This window comes from Pristiophorus japonicus, chromosome 2, assembly GCF_044704955.1.
Source record: "Pristiophorus japonicus isolate sPriJap1 chromosome 2, sPriJap1.hap1, whole genome shotgun sequence".
NCBI classification, from domain to species: domain Eukaryota; kingdom Metazoa; phylum Chordata; class Chondrichthyes; family Pristiophoridae; genus Pristiophorus; species Pristiophorus japonicus.
This window is the reverse complement of record NC_091978.1, coordinates 354,028,867-354,051,124: the sequence shown is the minus strand read 5'-3', so window position 1 is coordinate 354,051,124 and position 22,258 is coordinate 354,028,867. Positions and strand designations below refer to the sequence as shown.

The 22,258-nt window shown below is 47.4% G+C and overlaps 1 protein-coding gene across 1 annotated transcript in view; it reads right to left on the bottom strand.

Moving 5' to 3' along the window:
• The window catches only part of LOC139249536 (chondroitin sulfate N-acetylgalactosaminyltransferase 1-like), a 178,193-nt gene that overhangs the window by 18,956 nt on the left and 136,979 nt on the right, over nucleotides 1-22,258 (bottom strand). Inside the window, exon 4 of the mRNA XM_070872476.1 lies at nucleotides 4,460-4,561. Within this exon, the coding sequence (XP_070728577.1) occupies nucleotides 4,460-4,561 (102 nt within the window). The remainder of the gene's footprint in view (nucleotides 1-4,459; nucleotides 4,562-22,258) is intronic.

Below are 22,258 nucleotides of genomic sequence, written 5' to 3'. Positions count from 1 at the left end.
CTCACCACATTTAAAAGGTGCTTGGATAGGCACTTGAAGTGTCGTAACCTGCAGGGTTATGGACCTAGAGCTGGTAAGTGGGACTAGACTGGATAACCTCTTGTTGGCTAGTGCAGATACGATGGTAAGTACTTCAGGGAATTGAATACGGACAGGGTAATCTCCTGGACTAGTTTTGATCACCTGGATGGGTCGGAGAGGAATTTTCTCAGATTTTTTTTCCCCAGTTGGCCTGGATATTTATCTGTTTTTTCCCTCTCTCAGGAGATCGCATGGCTCTGGGTGGGGTGGAGTGTAAAATGTTGCAATACATGGGGTATCGCAGTTGTGGGGGGGTGGACTGGTTGGGCCGGATGCTCTTTACCTGTCCGCCATTGTTCATAAGTTTATATGTAACCTTCAGAGCTGCTGACCGAGGGCTGTGTGGCTCTTTGTCGGCCGGCGCGGACACGATGGGCTGAAATGGCCTCCTTCTGCTCTGTAAATTTCTATGTTTCTACCTCGCTTGGGACAGAACAGTTTCTTTCAGAAAAAGTCTTGCTCCATCGCTCCCCATTTCTTCTTAAAAAAAAATTAATTTAGTTCAACATAATGTCTACTGCACACAGATCACCGTATCAGATTCAATTAACTTGCTTTGCTCCCCAGAGGTTGTTGGAATTTTCCAATATTGTCAATTAGAATTCGCAGCTGTTTTTTAAAAACTTGCTTTTAGGTGAAACTAAGAGAGGATTAAGGAAAGGTTGCTGCTGTCACTGTGCCATGGGACAGTATTCAAGGACTCTCAACTGTTGGAAAGATGGATTCATTCTGTGGGCTTGAACCTGGGAGCAAGTGAGAAAGATGTGTGGAGCAATAGTACAGAACAGGCCAATTCCCCCACTGGCATTGTTAGGGTACAACTAGTGGGGCTTAATAAAAGTCCGCAAACTACTGGACCACAAACAGTGAGGCAGTCCTGTGTAATGTACAGAGGCACCAGGTATAGTGAGGCAGTCGTGTGCAATGTGCAAAGACGCCTGGTACAGTGACAGTGTTTGCCAGAAGTCTTCCATACATTTGTGCACCAATTATAGACCCCATAATTCCTATTTTTAAAGTCCAGTGTTGGTTTCTGCTTTGTTCATTTCTTAGCCAAGAAATTTTCATATGCGGGTCTGACACACGTCATCCAGTCTAATTGTGATAATTTGTACAAGAGTGCACAGGAGACGGGGAAGGGCTGGTTTTTATATGACCAATGTTGAGTTTTGTTACTGTATTTTGTAGATAGGGTAAGGATGCATTAGTGAGGAAAGATGGCCATTATCGGCACTGGTTAAATATAAGATGCAAGTAGCCTACACTCCCATCATTGAGATTGTAATCTTAAGTGGAAGTGCCTAAGACAACAATAACTTGCATTATGTAGTGCCTTCTACATAGAAAAATGTCCTAAGGTGCTTCACAGTAGCCTGAGGAAAAATAGGCGCCACTCCAATGGAGAACAAAAGCTTGAGACAGAACTCAGTTGTAAGTCGGGTCTTATAGGAGGAGAGGAGATGGAGAGGCAGAAAGGTGTGGAGAGGAAATTTCAGAATGTGGGGCCTGGGTGGCTGAAGGTTCAACTTCGCTGGGGGCAAGAAGGGAAAAGGGTGTGCAAGAGGCCAGTGTCTCGAAAACAGAGAGTGCAATGTCTGGCTCAAAGTGGTTACAGAGCTAGGGAGGGGTAAAGGCTATGGAGGGATTTAATCACAAGGATGAGAATTTAAATCTGAGGCACTGGGAGACCTGGAACCACTGTAGCTCAGCAAGGTCAAGGGTGATGGGTCAGCAGGACTAGAATATGGGCAGCAGAGTTTTGGATGAGCCGAGTTTATGGAGGGCGGAGGATGGGTGACGGGCCAGGAGAGCATTGGAATGGTTGAGTCTGGTGTTGACAATGGCACGAATCAGGATTTCAACAACAGATGGGCTGACGGAGGAGTGGTGATGGGCGACGTTACGGAGATGGAAGTAGGTGGTCTTTGTGACAGAGAGGATATGGGGGTCAGAAACTCGTCTCAGAATTGAACATGACTCGAGGTCGCAGACAGTCTGGTGCAGCCTCGGGCAGTGGCCGAAGAGGGAGATGAGCATGGTGGCAAAGGCTGAAAATAATGCCTTCAGTCTTCCTAATGCCTGAACATCGGACAAGCCGTCTGACGGCACACAGGAAATGGAAGGGTCAAGAGGTGTGGTGGTGAGGTAGAGCTGGGTGTCATTGGTGTACATGTGGAAGCTAGCGCCAGGTCTACGCAGGATATCGCCTAGAGGCAGCATGTCGACGAGGAAGAGGAAGAGGGTGAGGTCTGAGCCTCAGGGAACTTCCGAGATTACTGTGTGGAAGTGGGAAGAGAAGCCATTTCTGGAGGTGCTCTGGCTACGATCGGATAAGCAAGAGTGGAACCAAGCGAGGGCTGTCCCACCAAGCTGGACAATGGCGGATTCGTGTTGGAGGAGGATGGTGTGGTCGACTGTGTCAGTATACAAATACTGACACTTGGTGTTATGTCTGTAATGGACTTATGAATGACTACATGAGGCAATGTGTTGTACTCAAACTGTAGTGACCTTGGTCTTTTATTCGTAACTCCAGAGTGAGGCACAAGCATGGTGAGCAGCCTTTTATACTGGGCCCTGCACACCTATGCAGGTGACCCTCAGGTCTCCCCCCATAGTGCCCTCTGGTGGACAGCCTCTGCCGCAGGGGCAGGAAACCCCGGTCTCCACCAGTTGCACCCTCTAGTGGTGCCTGCATAATATATACACAGTGTAAACCTTATTGATAGTACATCAGGTAACAAGTTTCCATCTTATGCAACTATACAGTGACTACACAGTGAGTACATCTATGGTCTGCATATATAACACTTAGCATTTTAGAGACAGCCCTTCGTTTATAAATAAATAAACCACATTAAGTTGGTCAGCACTTGTTATATCTAAATATTTTTGGTCTTTAACTGGAATGGAAGTTATTGGAAAGTTGTAAAGTTTCCCCTGAAATTGAATCCACGTGTCTCAATTCAACAAGTGAAAGGACTGCATTCCCTCTCCACCGCCTCCTTGTGGCTGGTTTTACAGCAGCACAGACAAGCGAGCTGGGAGCACATGGATTCTCGGTGTGTGGGCCGATGGCGGGAGGAAGAGCTGAAAGAAAAAAATGAAAAACATGGAGCAGGATAAATGAGAGTGCCGCCCTGTCCTGGATTGTTGCCAGCTTTGAATTGTTGCTGTGAATGTGACTATGCAGTGTGTAATGTAGCAGCTTCTGATCGCAGACTCTTGATGTTGTGGCACATACTAAATAAGGCATTAGATAGGGGAGTGTTGTGAGACACTGGCACACTGTTCAGCAGGAGTGAAGCTGGAGAGGTTTTGCTGCGTCAGATGTTCCCGCAGCTCCCGTGCAGCTGGCCCACCGGCTTTTAACTAGGAGAAAACGCGCATACGGGAAATTTTTAATGGGTTGCACAGCCCCTTAAAGGGGCCTCGCACCCCCCTCCCCCCCAAAATTAAAGGCAACATTTGTCCCGCTTCGAAACACTAGGGCCAGGAATTTCCCTCGGAGCTGCTCCTGTTCCTACACGTGTAAATGTGGTTCTCAACGCACTCCCGGTGAAGTTACAGCCATGGAGAGGGTGCAGCTTAGAGGAAATTCGAGCCATTGTCTTTACTCAATGTCTTGTATTTTGCTAGCTATGGCTGCTATTGATACCAAGATCAACATCCGACTTTGAGCTGCAGTGAGACCGGGTTTGATTTCATTGTACAGTAAAAGCAACATCCCCACCGCCATCTGGGAGTCCCTGGTCAAAGACCGCCCGAAGTGGAGGAACAGCATCCGGGAGGGCGCTGAGTACCTCGAGTCTCGTCGCCAAGAGCATGCAGAAATCAAGCACAGGAAGCGGAAGGAGCGTGTGGCAAACCAGACTCCCCACCCATCCTTTCCTTCAACCACTGTCTGTCCCACCCGTGACAGAGATTGCAATTCCCGTATTGGACTGTACAGTCACCTGAGAACTCACTTTTAGAGTGGAAGCAAGTCTTCCTCGATTTCGAGGGACTGCCTACGATGATGATGACAGTAAAAGGAGTTATCATAGCCTGTGTATGGATAGAACTTGTATATCCCCGCTGTGTAAAGTGTACAGCAATGTTAAAATAACCGGAGTCTATTTTCTTACTGAAGAAAACCTGCGTTAGTTGATGCATTTCGTTTGGTTAAAACTCTCCTCCTTTTCCCGCTATTTTACTCCTATCCCCTGCGTCTCCTCTCCGGAAGCTGGTTTGACTTCTTGTTGGGTACAATTGCACAAGTGCCAGTGGTGCCACAGTAACTTGCCCAAGTGGCCATTCTCCACGTGTTCAGCCTCAACAGGTAACGGGGGCAGGCGGTTTCACCACAGGGATCGCCACTTCGACAGACGGCACTCACCTGGACATATATTCGAGTATGGCTTTTACTTCAGTCACTTGTTCTGTCCCAAAATAAACCACAGTGAGGTGAACTCTGCCATCCAGTTGAATACACACCTCCCTGCAACACATACCGAAAGAGAAGTCACTTCCAGCCCTCAATACACACACAACCTGCAGTCATCCTGCTACATGGAAAGTATAAAATCACATTCAAAATATCAAAAACGGGTCGGGATAGAAATTCCGATGTCCCAGGCCCGTACGGAGTGTGTGCGGACCCGGGAAGGCATCGAAAAAGCCGGTTTTCAGCGCACAATGCACATGCACTGAAAACCAGCTTTTCCGATCTGTCAAGTTCCTGGCTGGACAAATCTCGCACATATCGGGAGCGAGGACACTTGTACAGGCAAGCCTGCGGGATTTACGCATATCTTGCCCGGCAAATGTCCTCAAAACTCTTATACCTGTTAGATGCAGGCGCATAGTCGACTTTTACAGGCGTAAGAGTTTAAAAACCTATAAAAAACACGATTCAAATAAAATTTTTCAAAACATATTTATGTTAAAACCCTGCCCGCTCACGTAATGTTATTTTAAACCCTAACCCTAACTTTTTTTTAACACCGTCAAATTTTTTTTCTTTAAAAACATGTATAACAACTTTAATTTCTATTAGTATATTGTGTGAGGTGTTTTTTTAACTGTTTTATGTAGTGTTTGTGCATTTTGGGGTTTTTCGCATTCATATGAATTTACCTGTGATTGGGTGTCCAGGCCCACGTGACTCCTGCGATGTCCCGACGTGCACGCGCTGCGACGCGCAGTCACGAGAGGCCTCCAGACCGGGATCTCGAGCGGGCGCAGCAGTTTCAGGTAAGTGTGCATTTTATGTCTATTCTTTAATGGTTTGCTCGCAGGAAGTCCTCCAGAGGAATTTCTGGGCCATCTTCTTCACTTAGATTTCATATTTCATGTGTCCTGTTTGACCCTGAAATGAGCTTTTGACCAGATATCCACAGCATAACTAAGACCACCTATTTCCACCTCCGTAACATCGCCCATCACCGCCCTTGCCTCAGCTCATCCGCTGCTGAAGCCCTCATCCGTGCCAAATTTTGATCTCATAATACCTATGAAGCGCCTTGGGGCGTTTCATGACGTTAAAGGCGCTATATAAATACAAGTTGTTGTTGTTGTTGTTGTTGTAGAGAAAACATGCCATTCAACCTAAACTGAACCTATCAATTGTCATGTGCGTCAGAATGTTCTGGGTTCAAGCCCCACTCCAGGGCTTGAGCACATAATCCAGGCTGACACCACAGTATTGAGAGAGTGCTGTTGGAGGTGCTGTCTTTCGGATGAGACGTTAAACCACGGTCCCGCTGTCGTCTTAAGTAGACGTAAAAGATCCCACGGCACTATTTGAAGAAGAGCACAGGAAATCCTCTCTGTTGTCCTCGCCAATATTTATCCCTCAACAAACATCACTAAAACAGATTAACTGGTCATTATTACTTTGCTGTTACATTGACAAGCACAAATTGTCTGCTGCAATTCCTACATTACAACAGTGACAGTACTTAATTGGCTGTAAAGTGAATTGGAATGTCCTGAGGTCAAGAAAGGCGCTATATAAATGCAAGTCCTTCTCTCTATCAGAAGCTCATGCCTGAAAGAGTGGAGTTTTTTTTTTATAGCTTTAGCAAGTTTCTGAATTCTAACCATAACTTTATCAAAACAAATCACGTCTTATTTTGAAATCCTTTCTTTCTGAAATGCAGCTCCAGGCAGTTGTTGGCCTTGATTACAGGTAGGTGAATTCCGGACAAGTCTTTGGGTTTCTCAGTCACCTTCGCTATGGAGTAAATTCCACTGCATTTGCATCGTGGCAAAAAATTCAAGCACATCGCGGTTCACAGCGAAATCGGTTTGTCACGGCCAATGTATCTCCTGATGTGCTCTGAGGAATAGACAGGTGGCACTGCCCAGATGCTCAGTTATTGGAGGGGTTACAGAGAAAGATATTTGATTGTTTGGGTACAGAGAAGGATATTCGGTTATTGGAGGGGTACAGAGAAGAATATTCAGTTATTGGAGGGGTACAGAGAAAGATATTCGGTTATTCGGGTACAGAGTAGGGTTTTTGGTTGTTGGACGGGTTACAGAGTTTTCCGGGGGGTCAGCGGGCGTGATCTGTGGCGGGTCGGGTGGGAAAATGTTTTTTTATTGACAGTGGGTCGGGACCCCGCTGTCAACCCGCCTTTCTCAAATGTCAGGTCTGTCAGCGTTGAGCAGACCTGATACACAGCGGCAGGGGAGGCAATTCAAGTCATTATGACCTTGTAACCAGAGGATTAAGAACTATTTTCAGCTCGCCTTTAGAGTTTACCAGCTCGCCCACGGGGTCCACACTGCTTGGGGATCACGTTGGGTAAGCAGAGCAGGAGCTGAATGACCATAGAATCATCTCATTGCTTGACAGCTGGAAATGCGCTATAAAAGCTTCCATCTCATAGCTGTTTACTTTTCACACTCAGAAGCTGTTGCTTACTACATTTGGAAGACAGATTGAGCTTTACGCAGGTTGCTAGTGTTTGGAGCAAACTCTCTATCGAGTGTCACCTCATTGGAACAACTTCTCTCACCGCTGTCAGATCGCTTCTGTCATCTCAAGTTCACCTGCCATCTATTACATCAGAATGGGTACGGTTTATACTGTCTCAGCTTGGTCCTCAGAATCCCACCACGATCAGCTGCAACACCAGCAGCACCAGGCACACCAGCAGCACCATCAACACCAAACATCTCCGCAATCAACTGATGCTACACACCTTTAAGGCATGAAGGCTGATCCAGGATATGCATTGTGATCAGTAGAGGTTGAGCGTCCGAAATCCGGAGTTCGGAATGCTCTGGAATCCGGACACCGGGCCGATCCGTGGCGGGGTCGTCCGGAATCTGGGAAATATTCCGAAATCTGGACCCGTTGTTTCCCCCCCCCCCCCACCCCCCACTCCAACGCCGGATTTATCTGCTCTGCCCCCCTCCCCCTTTCTCCCCCCCCCCCCCACTTATCTCGGCCCGGGCGTTTCCGGATTTGGGACGTCGGAAAGACGTCCGGAATCCAGAACGGCCTCAGTCCTAAGGTTTCTGGATTTCAGACGTTTTACCCGTATCATTTTCTCTTTGATGTAGTTAGTGGAACCAGTCGAACACAGGGCCCCATTCAGGCTCCAAATTGAATGCTGCATATTATTCTGCAGAGGCTGATTTCAGAACGAATGGATTGAAATGGTGAAGCTGTAACAGTTTGACAGTAGGTGACCCACAGTTAGACATGTTGACAGGTATGTGATTTATTTCCTTTCACCAAGAACTAATTCATTTCCTCTTGGATAACCTGCGATGTAAGTTCATGTTGCTAAACAAGTTCTTCAATTAGGGCACAAGTAAAGTGATAAGTATCAACCCAGCCCATCAGCCGACAGTTTCTATGGCGATACCATAAATGTCTCTTGGGTACGGTTCATACGCCCTTCCCTTCCCTTCCACGAGGCAATTAGCCAAGAACTAATTTAAAAGATTCAAAGGAAATCTCCACCAAGCCTGCAAGGAATTGGGAGAACGATACGAGGATGAAGGGAGAAAAGAGGGAGAGTGAGGATTGGATGGAGGAAGTGAGGGATCTATGGAGAGAGAGGCAGAGAGCTGGCGAGAGAATGGAGATAGAGGGAGAGGGAATGAAACAGAGAGAATGATGGAGCTCACTGCTTAACATCAAATATTCATTTATTATCATCATCATCATAGGCAGTTCCTCGGGGTTGAGGATGACTTGCTTCCACATTAAAATTGAGTACTCAAGTGACTGAGGAACTAATTTTAAACGGTGGAAGATTCCTGTGCGTGAATTCTTTTAATGTGGGGTGGCCATTACACGCCAGCCACCACACGGGCTTGACGGAGCAAGGTCTTGGTCTAGTGACAAGGGGATCCGAGACATAGAAACATAGAAAATAGGTGCAAGAGTAGGCCATTCGGCCCTTCGAGTCTACACCACCATTCAATATGATCATGGCTGATCATGCAACTTCAGTACACCATTCCTGATTTCTCTCCATACCTCTTGATCCCTTTAGCCATAAGGGCCATATCTAACTCCCTTTTGAATATATCTAACGAACTGGCCTCAACAACTTTCTGTGGTAGAGAATTCCACAGGTTCACAATTCTCTGAGTGAAGAAGTTTCTCCTCATCTCGGTCCTAAATGGCTGACCCCTTATCCTTAGACTGTGACCCCTGGTTCTGGACTTCCCCAACATCGGGAACATTCTTCCTGCATCTAACCTGTCTAATCCCATCAGAATTTAATATGTTTCTATGAGATCCCCTCTCATTCTTCTAAATTCCAGTGAATATAAGCCTAGTCAATCCAGTCTTTCTTCATATGTCAGTCCTGCCATCCCGGGAATCAGTCTGGTGAACCTTCGTTGCACTCCCTCAATAGCAAGAATGTCCTTCCGCAGATTAGAAGACCAAAACTGTACACAATATTCAAGGTGAGGCCTCACCAAGACCCTATACAACTGCAGTAAGACCTCCCTGCTCCTATATGCAAATCCTCTCGCTATGAAGGCCAACATGCCATTTGCCTTCTTCACCGCCTGCTGTACCTGCATGCCAACTTTCAATGACAGATATACCATAATACCCAGGTCTCGTTGCACCTCCCATTTTCCTAATCTGTCACCATTCAGGTAATATTCTGCCTTCCTGTTTTTGCCACCAAAGTGACTAACCTCACATTTATCTACATTATACTACACAAACTCAAACATATTCCGAATGTCCTCCTTCCCACAGGACCTCTCTCTACGTGGAATTCATAGCACGCAATGTGAGCCTCACGACCTCACAGCCTTGCTATTGGCCTGTGTTGCACCTTCCCTTGATCTTGTCCACGCTGCTCCACCTCTGGGCTCCAACCTCTCCGCTCCTCCGTGCCTCATCCGCCCTCTCCGCTTTCGACCTCCGGACCTCACCCGTCCCGACCTCCGCTCCTCGCCCATCCCGACCTCCGGACCTCGCCCGCCCTGAACTCCGCTCCTCGCCCGTCCCGACCTCCGGACCTCGCCTGCCCTGACCTCCGCTCCTCGCCCGTCCCGACCTCCGGACCTCGCCTGCCCTGACCTCCGCTCCTCGCCCGTCCCGACCTCCTGACCTCGCCCGCCCTGACCTCCGCTCTTCGCCCGTCCCGATCTCTGGACCTCGCCCGCCCTGACCTCTGGACCTCCCAGCTTCTGACCTCCGCTCCTCCCAGCTTCTGCCATTTATTCATAAAACAATCAACTCAAATCCGAAAAGAAACACATCACAAATCTTAGTAGCTGTTTAATTTTTCAGGAAGGGGGTCTGCACCTCTCCCAAAAGGGTACTGACTCTTTGCCGGTGTCCAATCCGATTGTATTGCCAGCTTAAAGGGTTAAATTATGAGGATAAGTTGCATAAACTTTGCTTGTATTTGAGTTTTGACGGTTGATCGGTGATCGAATAAAGGTGTTTAAAATAATAAAAGAATTCGATCCCCTGCTGGGGGAGTGCAGAACAAGGGGGCACAATCCTAAAATTACAGACAGGCCATGTAGGAGTGAAATCAGGAAGCACTTTTTCCACACGAAAACGTAACGGAAATATACCAGATGAGCCACGTCACACAGAGGTTCTGTGCGAGCTAAAAGCCGAAAGCATGTCACAGCCGACTATGGTGCTTTTGCAAGCTTAGTGCCACGACTAGAAAGATCTGAAAGTGGGCCGAACAGGAGCAGGACTGAAAGAGATTTTATTCATTCTTGCCGGCTCCGGGAGTCCACAACACATTTTGACATGGCGACAGCGGACCTTTATATCTCCAGTGATGAATGACGGGTTAGGAGGCCAGCTTAGTGGCTTGTAAAACATGGACCCAGCAGTAACTTGTACCCCCGACAGGCGATGCCTAGTCAAAGCTGACAGAGGTGAATTTGTCTCGGCCTGCAATTCCTTGCTGCATCAGTCAGCATTAGTGGCGTTAAATCCCTGCGCAGACACACACCAGGCGCAGGTGTCCAATTTATTTTGCATTCAACCCTCTCCGAACAGAAAGTGAAACGCAATACGAGGATCTAAAGCCCTCCACGGGATGTCTGCAAGTAATTAAATAAATAAGTAGTGTGAGCCTTCCCTTAACCCTCTGAATGCTGATGGGACAGCTGTGCCTTGTTACGGAACATCAGGCAGAGCTGGGCCCGTTCAAATTTCCCAATGGAACCTTCAGAACCAATAAGGCCCCAAAGGAAAGTTTTGCTTCTCAATTGAAACAGGAAACAGGAAAAAAGCTGTTGTGAATTTGGACTTCTCCTTTTAAAAAAAAAATAAAGCCCCTTTATTATTCTTTCGTGACAATAATTCAATTTCATTTAAGCTTTTTGGACCTTATATTACAACAGTGACTACACTCCAAAAGTGCTTCATTGGCTGTAAAGCGCTTTGAGACGTCCGACGGTCATGAAATGTGCTATATAAATACAAGTCTTCCGTCTTTCCTTTCCTATTGGACACATCACTAAACGTAATGCTCAAAGCATCACGCCTGGGCCGCCCCGGCCTGTGTGAGAACACCACCGCAGGTCGGGGCTATAAATAGAGCTGGAGCGCAGGGCCAGGTGCGGTGAATGAGGGTACGGGGCCCAGAAGAGCCGAGGGCCCAGGGGCAGCACGGATCTGCCCACACTGCGATATGTGTGCACACTAGGTCCGTGCAGCAGAGCAGGTCTCCAGTCGTCCTGGTTCAACTCTATCCACTGGCTAAAGGCCTAGCTCTGTCGAGCCCGTCCGGTGGCTGATGTGCAACGGTCACCACACGTTAAAAAAATCCACGCACAGGCATCTTCCACCCCCTCAACTGGAGTTCAGGACTGGAACATCGGGTCCTTCATTGAAACATCTGTGACCTCTTGTGGAAGCAGGTCATCCTCGTTCGAGGGACTGCCTATGAGTGACACTTGTAAAAGGCACTAAGTACGAGCGGGATATTTTGGGGCATTCAAATCACCAGCATCTCAAAGGAAATTGGATGGGTGTAGGTTTGGGGAAGAGCTCACGCGTGTGCAAAGCTTAGTTCCTGACGACTGCCTTTTCATTGCTAAATAGGGCATCCTCATTATGTCAGAATCAGAGTGGAGACAGCTGTTAGAACCATGACATGATATTATAATCAGTGCAAACCCTGAGTTGGCCCGCCTGCACTGAGCTGTCTACCAAGCATTGCTGGAGGAGGTCATTGCGTGGGGGCTTCCCAGCTGTTTGCAGTGAGCTCGAATATTTACAGTGTACTCAAAGATAATGAGCATAGGGCTCACTGCCCATTACACTGCAAATGTCTGTCAAATACACAGCTCCACATCTGGAGTCCATCTTATGATCAATGAACTGGTTACTTGGCTGAAGCAATGCAATTCTCATCCTTGTTTTCAAATCCTCCCTGTCTCTGCGCTCCTCCAATTCTGGCCTCTTGCGCACCCCTGATTTTCATCGCTCCACCATTGGTGGCCGTTCCTTCAGCAGTCTTGGCCCTATGCTCTGGAATGCCCTCCCGAAACCTCTTCTCCTTTAAGACCACCCTTATAACTGACCTCTTCAACTAAGTTTTTGGTCACCTGTCCCAATATCTCCTTATGTGGCTCATTGTCAAATTTCTTACTGATAACGCTCCTGTGTTGCGCCTTGGGAAGTTTTACTATGTAAATGTAAGTTTGTGCTGTTGTTGTTGATCTCAGTCGGAGGACTACAATTGGCCTCAATGGCCTGGGTTGCAAAGGGAAAGTAGGCCAGGGTTCCTGCTCTTGATAGCAGTGGTCCAGTGATCCCTGCTGGAACTGTGCATATGGATTTAGCTTGGGAGCAGGTCTGGCTAGATTTTAGTGGGCTCAATGGCCAAGGAGCCTTCAGGTATGTACTGTTAATATGCTCCTGGGCATGGCCAAGGTAGCCATTAACCGGTCCGGGCAGCGGGCAGTCGAGGGGGTCGTTCAGCCCGACTGCCTGCCTCTCTTCCGCGGTTACATCCGAGCCAGTGTGTCCCTGGTGATGTCCACCGGTACGCTCGCGGCCTTCCGTGAGAGGTGGGCGCCGGAGGGACTGGAGTGCATCATCACCCCCGGCAACCAAATTTTAATTTGATCATTTAAGTTTAAAGTTTAATTTGTTTAATTTGCCGGTTTTAGTGCCCCCCCCCCTCCCCACTTTTAGCCAGGGGGCACTTGTATAATTTGTGTCTTGGTGCCCTCAAAAATAAAGAGGCACTGGAAAAAATATATATTTTGGAGTGTGACACCCCCCTTGCAGGGGGCATTTGTTTAAAGTGCACAACTAAAATAGTTGAACGTTGAATTTGTTTAATTTGTCGGTTTTAGTGGCCCTTTAATAAGGGGGCACTTGTTTTAACTTTAAAATAGTTGTACTGTTAATGCGGATGGCTAAATACTGGCAACTTTGGGCAATGGTAAAGTGAGATTCTGTTGTATTGCTGGTGTTGGTGTTACCTGTAAATGTTACCAGGACATTTCAATTCAAATCCTCAGTGTCCTCAGCTCCTTACTGCTGTTCAGTCCTACTGCCCAGTTCATGTGTGTGGATGAAGGCTGGAATCTCATTTACTCTCAGTATAAACTTCCAGGAAATGAACAGCATATTACCAGAAAGTAGGTCACAAAGTTTTATTTTTCATATTTCTAGTCCTTACTAGCGGATAATTCAAGGCCCAAACAGCAGATGGCTAAAGAGTCTGGTCTGAAATCTTCAGTGTTTTAATTTCTGAAATGCATTTCCCTCCCTGCAAATGTGAGAACCCCCAAACCTCTGTTTCGTTTCCCGCTAAAAGTCGAGTCAGGAGATGTACACACTTCACACTCGTGATATCAACCGCGCAGGGAAGAGACGCAAGTCAATCTCTGGGTCCGACGTTCTGGTAAGAAAACAACAGGAAACTTGTTTTGTTTTTTTAAATTTGGGAAGAAATCAGCCTTTGTTCGTCCACCATTCGAAAAAAAAACAATCCTGGATTCGATAGTGAAAAATAAAATCGACAAAAGATGATTTTAATGATCTTTAAAAGTAACCAATTGGAAAAGTGAGAAATACCGAGAGTTAACAATGATAACAGACCAGCCTGCCTTCCAGATTACAGTAGCCACAATACACAGAAATGAATGGTTGCAATCTCTATGACATATTATAAACACGTTTAACTATGTGACCGCACACTTCGTCTCTCAGGTCAAGTGCTGTACTCCCATTCTAAAGGTCACGGGTTTGAGGCCGAGGGCACCTCATCATTCAATCTCCTGCATCGAAATAGATAGATTCTGTCAGTTTAAGCCGGGTCGCTAAGATGGAGTGCTGTGCGAAGGCAATGGCATATTCATTCTGACAGAACGAAACAAAATGTTTCAAGGTCCAAGGCTTATGAGAAGAGAGAGAGAGAGTGAGTTATGGCAGCTTTACAATGAGGTTGGGGGTGTATACATTGTCAGGTGCTGATCATAAGCTTTCAGGAAGTATAGCGTGTCAAGGCTGCATGAACATCTGGAACTAATTTGGCATGTGTGCATGTTTACTCACCTTCACCGATTATTTTTTTCCCACCACAGCTGATGAGCCACCATCTCCTGCATTAAAGGAGCCACAGTCATCAAGGAGTTGTGTTTATATTCCTGCCTGAAAAGGCATCATCATCATCCCTCGGAATCGAGGAAGACTTGCTTCCACTCCTGGTGAGTTCTTTGGTGGCTGAACAGTCCAATACAAGAGCCACAGACTCTGTCACAGGTGGGACAGATAGTCGTTGAGGGAAGGGGTGGGTGGAACTGGTTTGCTGCATGCTCTTTCTGCTGCCTGCGCTTGATTTCTGCATGCTCTCGGGGTTGAGACTCGAGGTGCTCAGCGCCCTCTCGGATGCACTTCCTCCACTTAGGGCGGTCTTGGGCCAGGGACTCCCAGGTGTCAGTGGGGATGTCGCACTTTATCAGGGAGGCTTTGAGGGTGTCCTTGTAGCGTTTCCGCTGCCCACCTTTGGCTTGTTTGCCATGAAGGAGCTCCGAGTAGAGCACTTGCTTTGGGAGTCTCGTGTCTGGCATGCAAACTATGTGACCTGCCCAGCGGAGCTGATCCTGTGTGGTCAGTGCTTCAATGCTGGGGATGTTAGCCTGGACGAGGACGCTGATGTTGGTGCGCATGTCCTCCCAGGGGATTTGTAGGATCATGCGGAGACATCGCTGGTGATATTTCTCCAACAACTTGAGGTGTCTACTGTACATGGTCCATGTCCCTGAGCCATACAGAAGGGCAGGTATTACTACAGTCCTGTAGACCATGAGCTTGGTGGCAGTTTTGAGGGCCTGGTCTTCAAACACTCTTTTACTCAGGCGGCCGAAGGCTGCATTGGCGCATTGGAGGCGATGTTGGATCTCCTCTTGTTGATAGGAGGCTTCCGAGATATGGGAAGTGGTCCAGGGCCACGCCTGTCCTCGGGGCTGTGCGGCGAGGACAGGCTGGTGGAGGACTTTTGTCTTACGGATGTTTAGCCTTAGGCCCATGCTTTCGTACGCCTCAGTAAATAAGTCGACTATGTCCTGGAGTTCAGCCTCTGAATGTGCGCAGACGCATACAACAATGATGTTCAGCTAAGCCTGGTAAGGAGAGGCCTGGTTACCTTTAATCGCTGCTACTGGGCCATAACTTAAGACATTTGCAAAGAAAGATCCGACAAGCTTTTAGTCGCAGCGACCTACGACCTTGATTCTTAGAGGTCAGCGCCATTTTTGAAGTTTACCTCTTAACATAAGAACATAAGAAATAGGAGCAGGAACAGGCCATTTGGCCTCTCAGGCCTGCTCCGCCATTCAATAAGATCATGGCTGGTCTGATCTTGGCCTCAACTCCACTTCCCTGCCCACTCCCCTCCATAACTCGATTCCCATATCGTTCAAAAGCATTTCTTGTCTGATCCTGAGACTCACAGGGTATACCGTAAACAAAAGTTACAGTATCCAATCCGGTTAGTACCAGGCGGGGTGGGATAGTGCCTTGGATAGGGATTGAAAGTTTGCAGGTTGACTGCTTCAACATAAAAAAACGGACAGGAAAATCTGTACACAAGAATGAGTTTACTTCCACTCGAGCAATGTATATTTTAGATTTTGGTCACATTGATTTAGAAATTAAATTTTTAAGCCTCCCAAAGAAGGATACCATCACAATGGGGAGATGACACTGACTGCTGCAAGTCACTCTTAGCACCACACGGCAGGGGTGGCTGCAGTTTGCAGTAGTTTAGTTCCTGACCAGAGCAGGAAACACTAATAAAAGGCTGCCGAAACTCGCTGCATGAGGGAGAGGCACTCCGGGGAACTCTCTGCTGCCTCCTGCTGGCCAGTAACAGGGTACAGGCAGCATGCTTCTACCAGCTGTGACTCAGTGGGCAGCACTCTTGCCTTGGGGTCAGAAGGTTGTGGGTTCAAGTCCCACTTCAGTACAAAAATCTAAGCTGATACTCCAGTGCAGTGCTGAGTGAGTGCTGCAATGTTGGAGTTGCCATCTTCTGGATGAGATATTAAACCAAGGCCCTGTCTGCTCTCTCAGGTGGATGTAAAAAATCCCATGGCACTATTTCGAAGAGGAGCAGTGGAGTTATCCCCAGTGCCCTGGCCAATATTTATCTCTCAATCAATCTAACAAAAACAGATTATCTGGTGATTATCACATTGCTGCAAAATGTCTAAAGTTTAATTTGTTTAAATTGTCGGTTTTAGTGCCCCCCCCCCCCCCACTTTTAGCCAGGGGGCACTTGTATAATTTGGCTTTTTTTGAGGGCACTAAAAACAAACACGGGGGCACTTGTTTGAAAGTGTTTGGAGTGCCCCCTGCCCGCCCTTTAATCAGGGGGCACTTGGTTTAATAATTTAATTGTTCACAACAAAATAGTTGTAGAGTTGTTGAGTTGTGAGTCACGTCCCAGTCACATGATGTTCACAAAACTCAATAAAACCCCAGCCAGTTGGGTTCGGGGGATCCACGATGAGGCAGGTGGTTGTGAGCCTGGTGAATGAACTGGTAATGTGTAGTGTGATTGTTAAACTTTTGCTGATAAACCAACTAGTCCTTCATGACAATGTGTTGCTATGAATTCTTAAGCAAAGAACCCTTGAAGCAAATACATTACACCCTTAACCTCTCTTGTTTTACAGAGCCACATTTAGGTAGCCAGAAAGGGGACTCTGAGGAACGAGGGGTATCAAGAGGCTTTAGGTGAGGCATCGGTGAATGTGTCAAAACCCCGAGTGGCAGGTCAGAAGGAAATGCATTGGTGGCCTGCTGTTGGTTCTGACTACTGGTATTATATCAAGACCGGCTGGGTACAGTGTGGGCTTCAGACTAACCCAACCTCTTAGGTGAGAGAGAAGGCACAGTATTGAGTGGAATGTAATGAGAGACAGGCAGTGTGGGGGGAAAGGTTAAGAACTGGAACAAACACAAAGCTGGCTCGGTTCCTAAAACCCGTGTTAGATCGACAGTGCTAAAAGGGTCATGCCTTAATGACTCTCGATTCACAGTTGGAGCACTCTGCTAATTAACTCAACCAACTGCTAAATCATCTACGGCATGCATTGATCGATTATCGACAAGCACTTGAGGTTAGAGAAGAAAGATCACTTTCTTTAATATCTCATTAATTCAGCTGGAGTTAACATGCAATGTGTGTTTATTAATGGTGGCAGACACTAAGCCAGGTTGAGATGCCCAGTGCTTTAACTTACTGACATGTAGAGCTTCGTCCTGTGGAGTCCGCAACACACAGGTGCTAATGAAATAAACTGAGGGAATCTTTCCTTTGTGTTCTGCAGAGAACTACATCCCCTCCCTTGGAAAGAACTTGGATTTATATAGCACCTTTCCCAACCTCAGGATGTCCCAAAGTGCTTTACAGCCAATGGGGTACTTTTGACGTGTCGTCTCTGTTGTTATGTAAGGGAACGCAGCAGGCAATTTGAACACAGCAAGCTCCCACAAACAACAATGAGGTAAATGACCAGAACCCTTGCTTTAAAAAAAAAGTGATGTTGGTTGAGAGATAAATATTGACTAAGACACTGAGGAAAACTCCTCTGCTCTTCGTCAAATAATGCTATGAGATCTTTTACATCCACCTGATCAGATGGGGCTTCCGAAAGATGACACCTCCAACAGTGCAGCACTCCCTCAGCACTGCACTGGAGTGTCAGCCTAGATTATGTGCTCAAGTCCCTGGGGTGGGACTTGAACCCACGACTGGCTGATTCAGAGGTGAGAGTGAAGCCAAGGTTGACACTTTACCCCTTATCATGACTGATTAAACCTACAGCTAACACACACTGTTCACATGCTATGACACGCCTGGAGATCATAACCAAACCAATTCTGCATGCCAGACTCGGGACTCCGTGTTCTGAGCCAGACAGGTCTGAGGTACTCGGGTACGCTGCTGGTGATTGATTACCCAGCCGGGCTCTTTGATGATACCTGGAATAGCTGGCTTGTCACTAAAGACCAAGGGGGAGAAATCCGGGGGTGCTAATGGGGCATTAAGCACCTCCCAGCCGAGCACCGCGCTGTCAGCGCCTGCCACGAATTTCAGGGACGGTTTAGTGGCGATGCTGACAGATTGTAATCGCTTGCTAGCGCCGCTCACTTGGTGACGTCACTGAGTGTGCAACGACCCCGTAGCCCCGCGTTTGCAAAATTGAGTTTTTCGCCTGCGGTAGTGCCTGGCGCTGAGACCAGCCGGGGAAAGCAGTCGGTCCAGCGACGATCCTGGGTCGATATCGTCCAGAGTGCAAGGCAAGTGCTGAAATGTCACTTTTTCAACTGTTATTTATTTGTTGCGGTCGTGGGGAAGTGTGGTTGAGGTTTAATGAATTTTTCAACGGGATTTTTTTTTTCATTTTCAGGGGCTAGGATGCTGGTATCCTAGTGGCAAAAATCGAGTAGGCCTCCTGCGCTATCGCTCCGTTAGCGCCCGAGGAGGAGTGTGGAACGCTTCTCTTGGTGCTCCACTCTCCTCTTGGGGGGGCGACACAACTGAATATCACATTTTGAGGCGGTAGACATCGGCCAGCACTAACGGTAGCGTCATGGCATTGTCAGCTCCTCAAAGCAGGCCATATAGAATTTCTCACCCTAAAGCTCTTCCCATTCAGTGCCAGCAATCTCTGCAAGTCAATAAGTAGGGTGATTCCAGCTGGGTGATGTTTACCATCAAAGAAAGAAGAAAGACTTGGATATATATCGTACCTTTCACAACCTCAGAATCTCCTAAGGGGCGTTAGCCAATGAAGTACTTTTTAAGTGTAGTTAATGTTGTAGTGTAGGAAACGCAACAGCCAATTTGTACACAGCAAGCTCCCACAAACAACAATCTGCTTTAGTGATAGTGGTTGAGGGATAAATATTGGCTAGGATACCAGGGAGAACTCCCCTGCTATTCTTCAAACAGTGCTATGGGATCTTTTATGTCCACCTCGGTTTAAAATTTCATCCAAAAGATGGGACCTCCGACAGTGCAGCACTCCCTCAGTACTGCCCTGGAGTGTCAGCCTAGATTGTGTGCTCAAGTCTCTGGAATAGGGCTTGAACCCACAACCTTCTAAGTCTTCCCAAACCCGCAACCTCTATCACCTAGAAGGACAAGGGCAGCAGGCGCATGGGAACACCACCACCTCCAAGTCCCCCTCCAAGTCACAAACCATCCTGACTTGGAAATATATCGGCTGTTCCTTCATCGTCGCTGGATCAAAATCCTGGAACCCCCCTCCCCAACAGCACTGTGGGAGCACCTTCACCTCACGGACTGCAGCGGTTCAAGAAGGCGGCTCACCACCACCTTCTCAGGACAGCTAGGGATGGGCAATAAATGCTGGCCTTGCCAGCGACGCCCACATTCCATGAATGAATAATAAAAGGTCAGAGAGCAGACGGTGTGCTATTTCCCGGTACGCTGCGCAGTTTTACCTGGTTAATCTCCAGGTAATTACCCTATGAATCCTGGGAAGAGGCATAAGGCTCAGCTTTGCCTAATCTTCATCTAAACTCTCTGGACTTTATGGGGTGTGTAGTTTGGGGAACAGCACATTGAGCAGAGAGAAATTCCTCCTAGCCTATCTGTAAGGATTCCTGGGTCGTTTGGTTTGGAGACTCTCAGATCTGGAGCTGGGTTTGCCGGAAGCCTGTCAGCTCATTAACAAAAAGCACACAAGTTGCAACACCCCAGTCCCGCTCGAACTTTCTAATCACACCAGAGATCAGGGCAACAAGTGAGAAGGAAGGGAAGCTCCGATAGTACTTCAACAGGGCAGAGGAAGAGATAAGACTGAGAGAGTCAGTGAAAGGCCATGATAAGGAAATGAGTGGAACTTGAGTCAGTCGAATGTCAATCCCATCTCTACAGCGACAAGTTCAGTCTTACTGATGCTCTGTAATGACCAAAGAAAAGTTAATTTATCACAATCTTTTCCTCCTCAATGTTCCTTCCTGCAGCTCGCTTGTTCTCTTACCTTTCTTTGACTCAGTTTCTCCTTATTTCCCTCAGTTTCTCAATTCTACCCTACGTAAACTAGAGGTGATATAAAACTCGGCTGCCCGTGTCCGAACTCCCACCAAGACCCGCTCACCCATCACCTCTGTGCTCGCTGACCGACACTGGCTCCCGGTTCAGCAACGCCTCGATTTCAAAATTCTCATCCTGGTTTTCAAATCCCTCCATGGCCTCGCCCCTCCCTATTTCTGTAATCTCCTCCAGCCCCACAGACTCCCCTGAGATATCTGCGCTCCTCTAATTCTATTAACTTGAGCATCCCGATTTTAACCGCTCAGCCATTGGTGGCGATGCCTTCTGTTCCCTCGGTCCTAAGCTCTGGAATTCCCTGCCTAAACCTCTCTTTCCTCCTTTTAAGGCGCTCCATAAAACCTATCTTTAACCAAGCTTTTACTCATCTGTCCTAATTTCTACTTATGTGGCTCGGTGTCAAATTTTTTATCTTATAATACTCCTGTGAAGTGCCTTGGAAAGTTTTATTACGTTAAAGGTGCTAGATAAAATAAGTTGTTGTTGTAATGTTCCAACCTTTGCTCCACTTTGTTAACAGTTTGCAAATAACAACAACAGAAACGTGAGCTAGACTGAGATAAGGGCTCTAAGTGAATTCTTCATGCATAAACGGGTGCACAGACTGTCAGAGCAGCTTCCCAGCATGCAGTTTTGGTTTCCATATTTACGAAAGGATATACTTGCTTTGGAGGCAGTTCAGAGAAGGTTCACAAGGTTGATTCTGGGGATCAGGGGGTTGACTTATGAGGAAAGGTTGAGTAGGTTGGGCCTCTACTCATTGGAATTCAGAAGAATGAGAGGTGATCTTATCGAAACGTATAAGATTATGAGGAGGCTTGACAAGGTAGATGCAGAGAGGATGTTTCCACTGATGGGGGAGACTAGAACTAGAGGGCATGATCTTAGAATAAGGGGCCGCCCATTTAAGATGGAGATGAGGAGAAATTTCTTCTCTCAGAGGGTTGTAAATCTGTGGAATTCGCTGCCTCAGAGAGCTGTGGAAGCTGGGACATTGAATAAATTTAAGACAGAAATAGACAGTTTCTTAAACGATAAGGGGATAAGAGGTTATGGGGAGAGGGCGGGGAAGTGGACCTGAGTCCATGATCGGATCAGCCATGATCGTATTAAATGGCGGAGCAGGCTCGAGGGGCCGTATGACCTACTCCTGTTCCTATTTCTTATGTTCTTATGTCATTTTAGGCCTCACTAGAAATAGAGTCAACTGTGGGGCCTAAGCAAACTGAAGAGTCGGAACTCAGCATCACTCATCCTTCAGTCAGTCATGAGATGAACAGAGAAAAACAGGTTAAAGGCAAATTCAGGATTGATGGCAGCAAGTAGTTCGGGAACAGGGAATGCTTCATATCTGGAACTCTGGCCATGTACCGGAGACAAAAACACTGGAGCGTTTAAAGAAAACGAGGAAGCGAGCAAGTAACAAAGCTGCAGTGCGTGTCGGCTTCAACATCGACCTTATGCTCCAACTCAAACTCTCCCCCTTTTCCGGTCCTTTGCGCTCCGGGTTTCTCCCGGAGCAGCGCCGCCGGGAAGAGCTGCCGGGAAGTGTGCAGCGAGCCTGGTTGCGACACCGGCCGCAAGTCTTGAGTCTTGCCCGCGTGTGTCCGCAATGACCGCCTGGGAAATCAGAACGGTCCAGCGATCCCGACAACAGAGAGGAAGGTAATGGACTCCAAACGTTAGTGCAATTCTTTTCTGCTTTTAATTTTTTGTGCGATTTGTGCTGCGGTGGCATGGGCAACGTTTTGGGAATGTTTTTGTGGGATTTTAGGTTTCCCCCCCCACCCCCCGCTTCTCTCAGAGCGCTCCCTGGCTGGCTGTTTATCTCGGGAGTTTCCCATCCTCGCGCCAAGAGAGATGTACAACGCCTCCCTTAGCGTTGCACCCCCTGACACAGGACCCAGATACTCAAACTTAACAACTAAGAAGCAAACTATTCCCGGCCGCTAACTTTCCCGCCCCACGGCCATTATTGCCCCGAAAATATAAAAGCCCAAAATCCAGCCTTTCATCTTTAGATAATGGCATCCTTTCAACTCTTGCTTCAGAGGCAGAAGGTCGTGGGTTCAAGTCCCACTCCAGAGACTTGAGCACAAAAATCTAGGCTGACAGTCCAA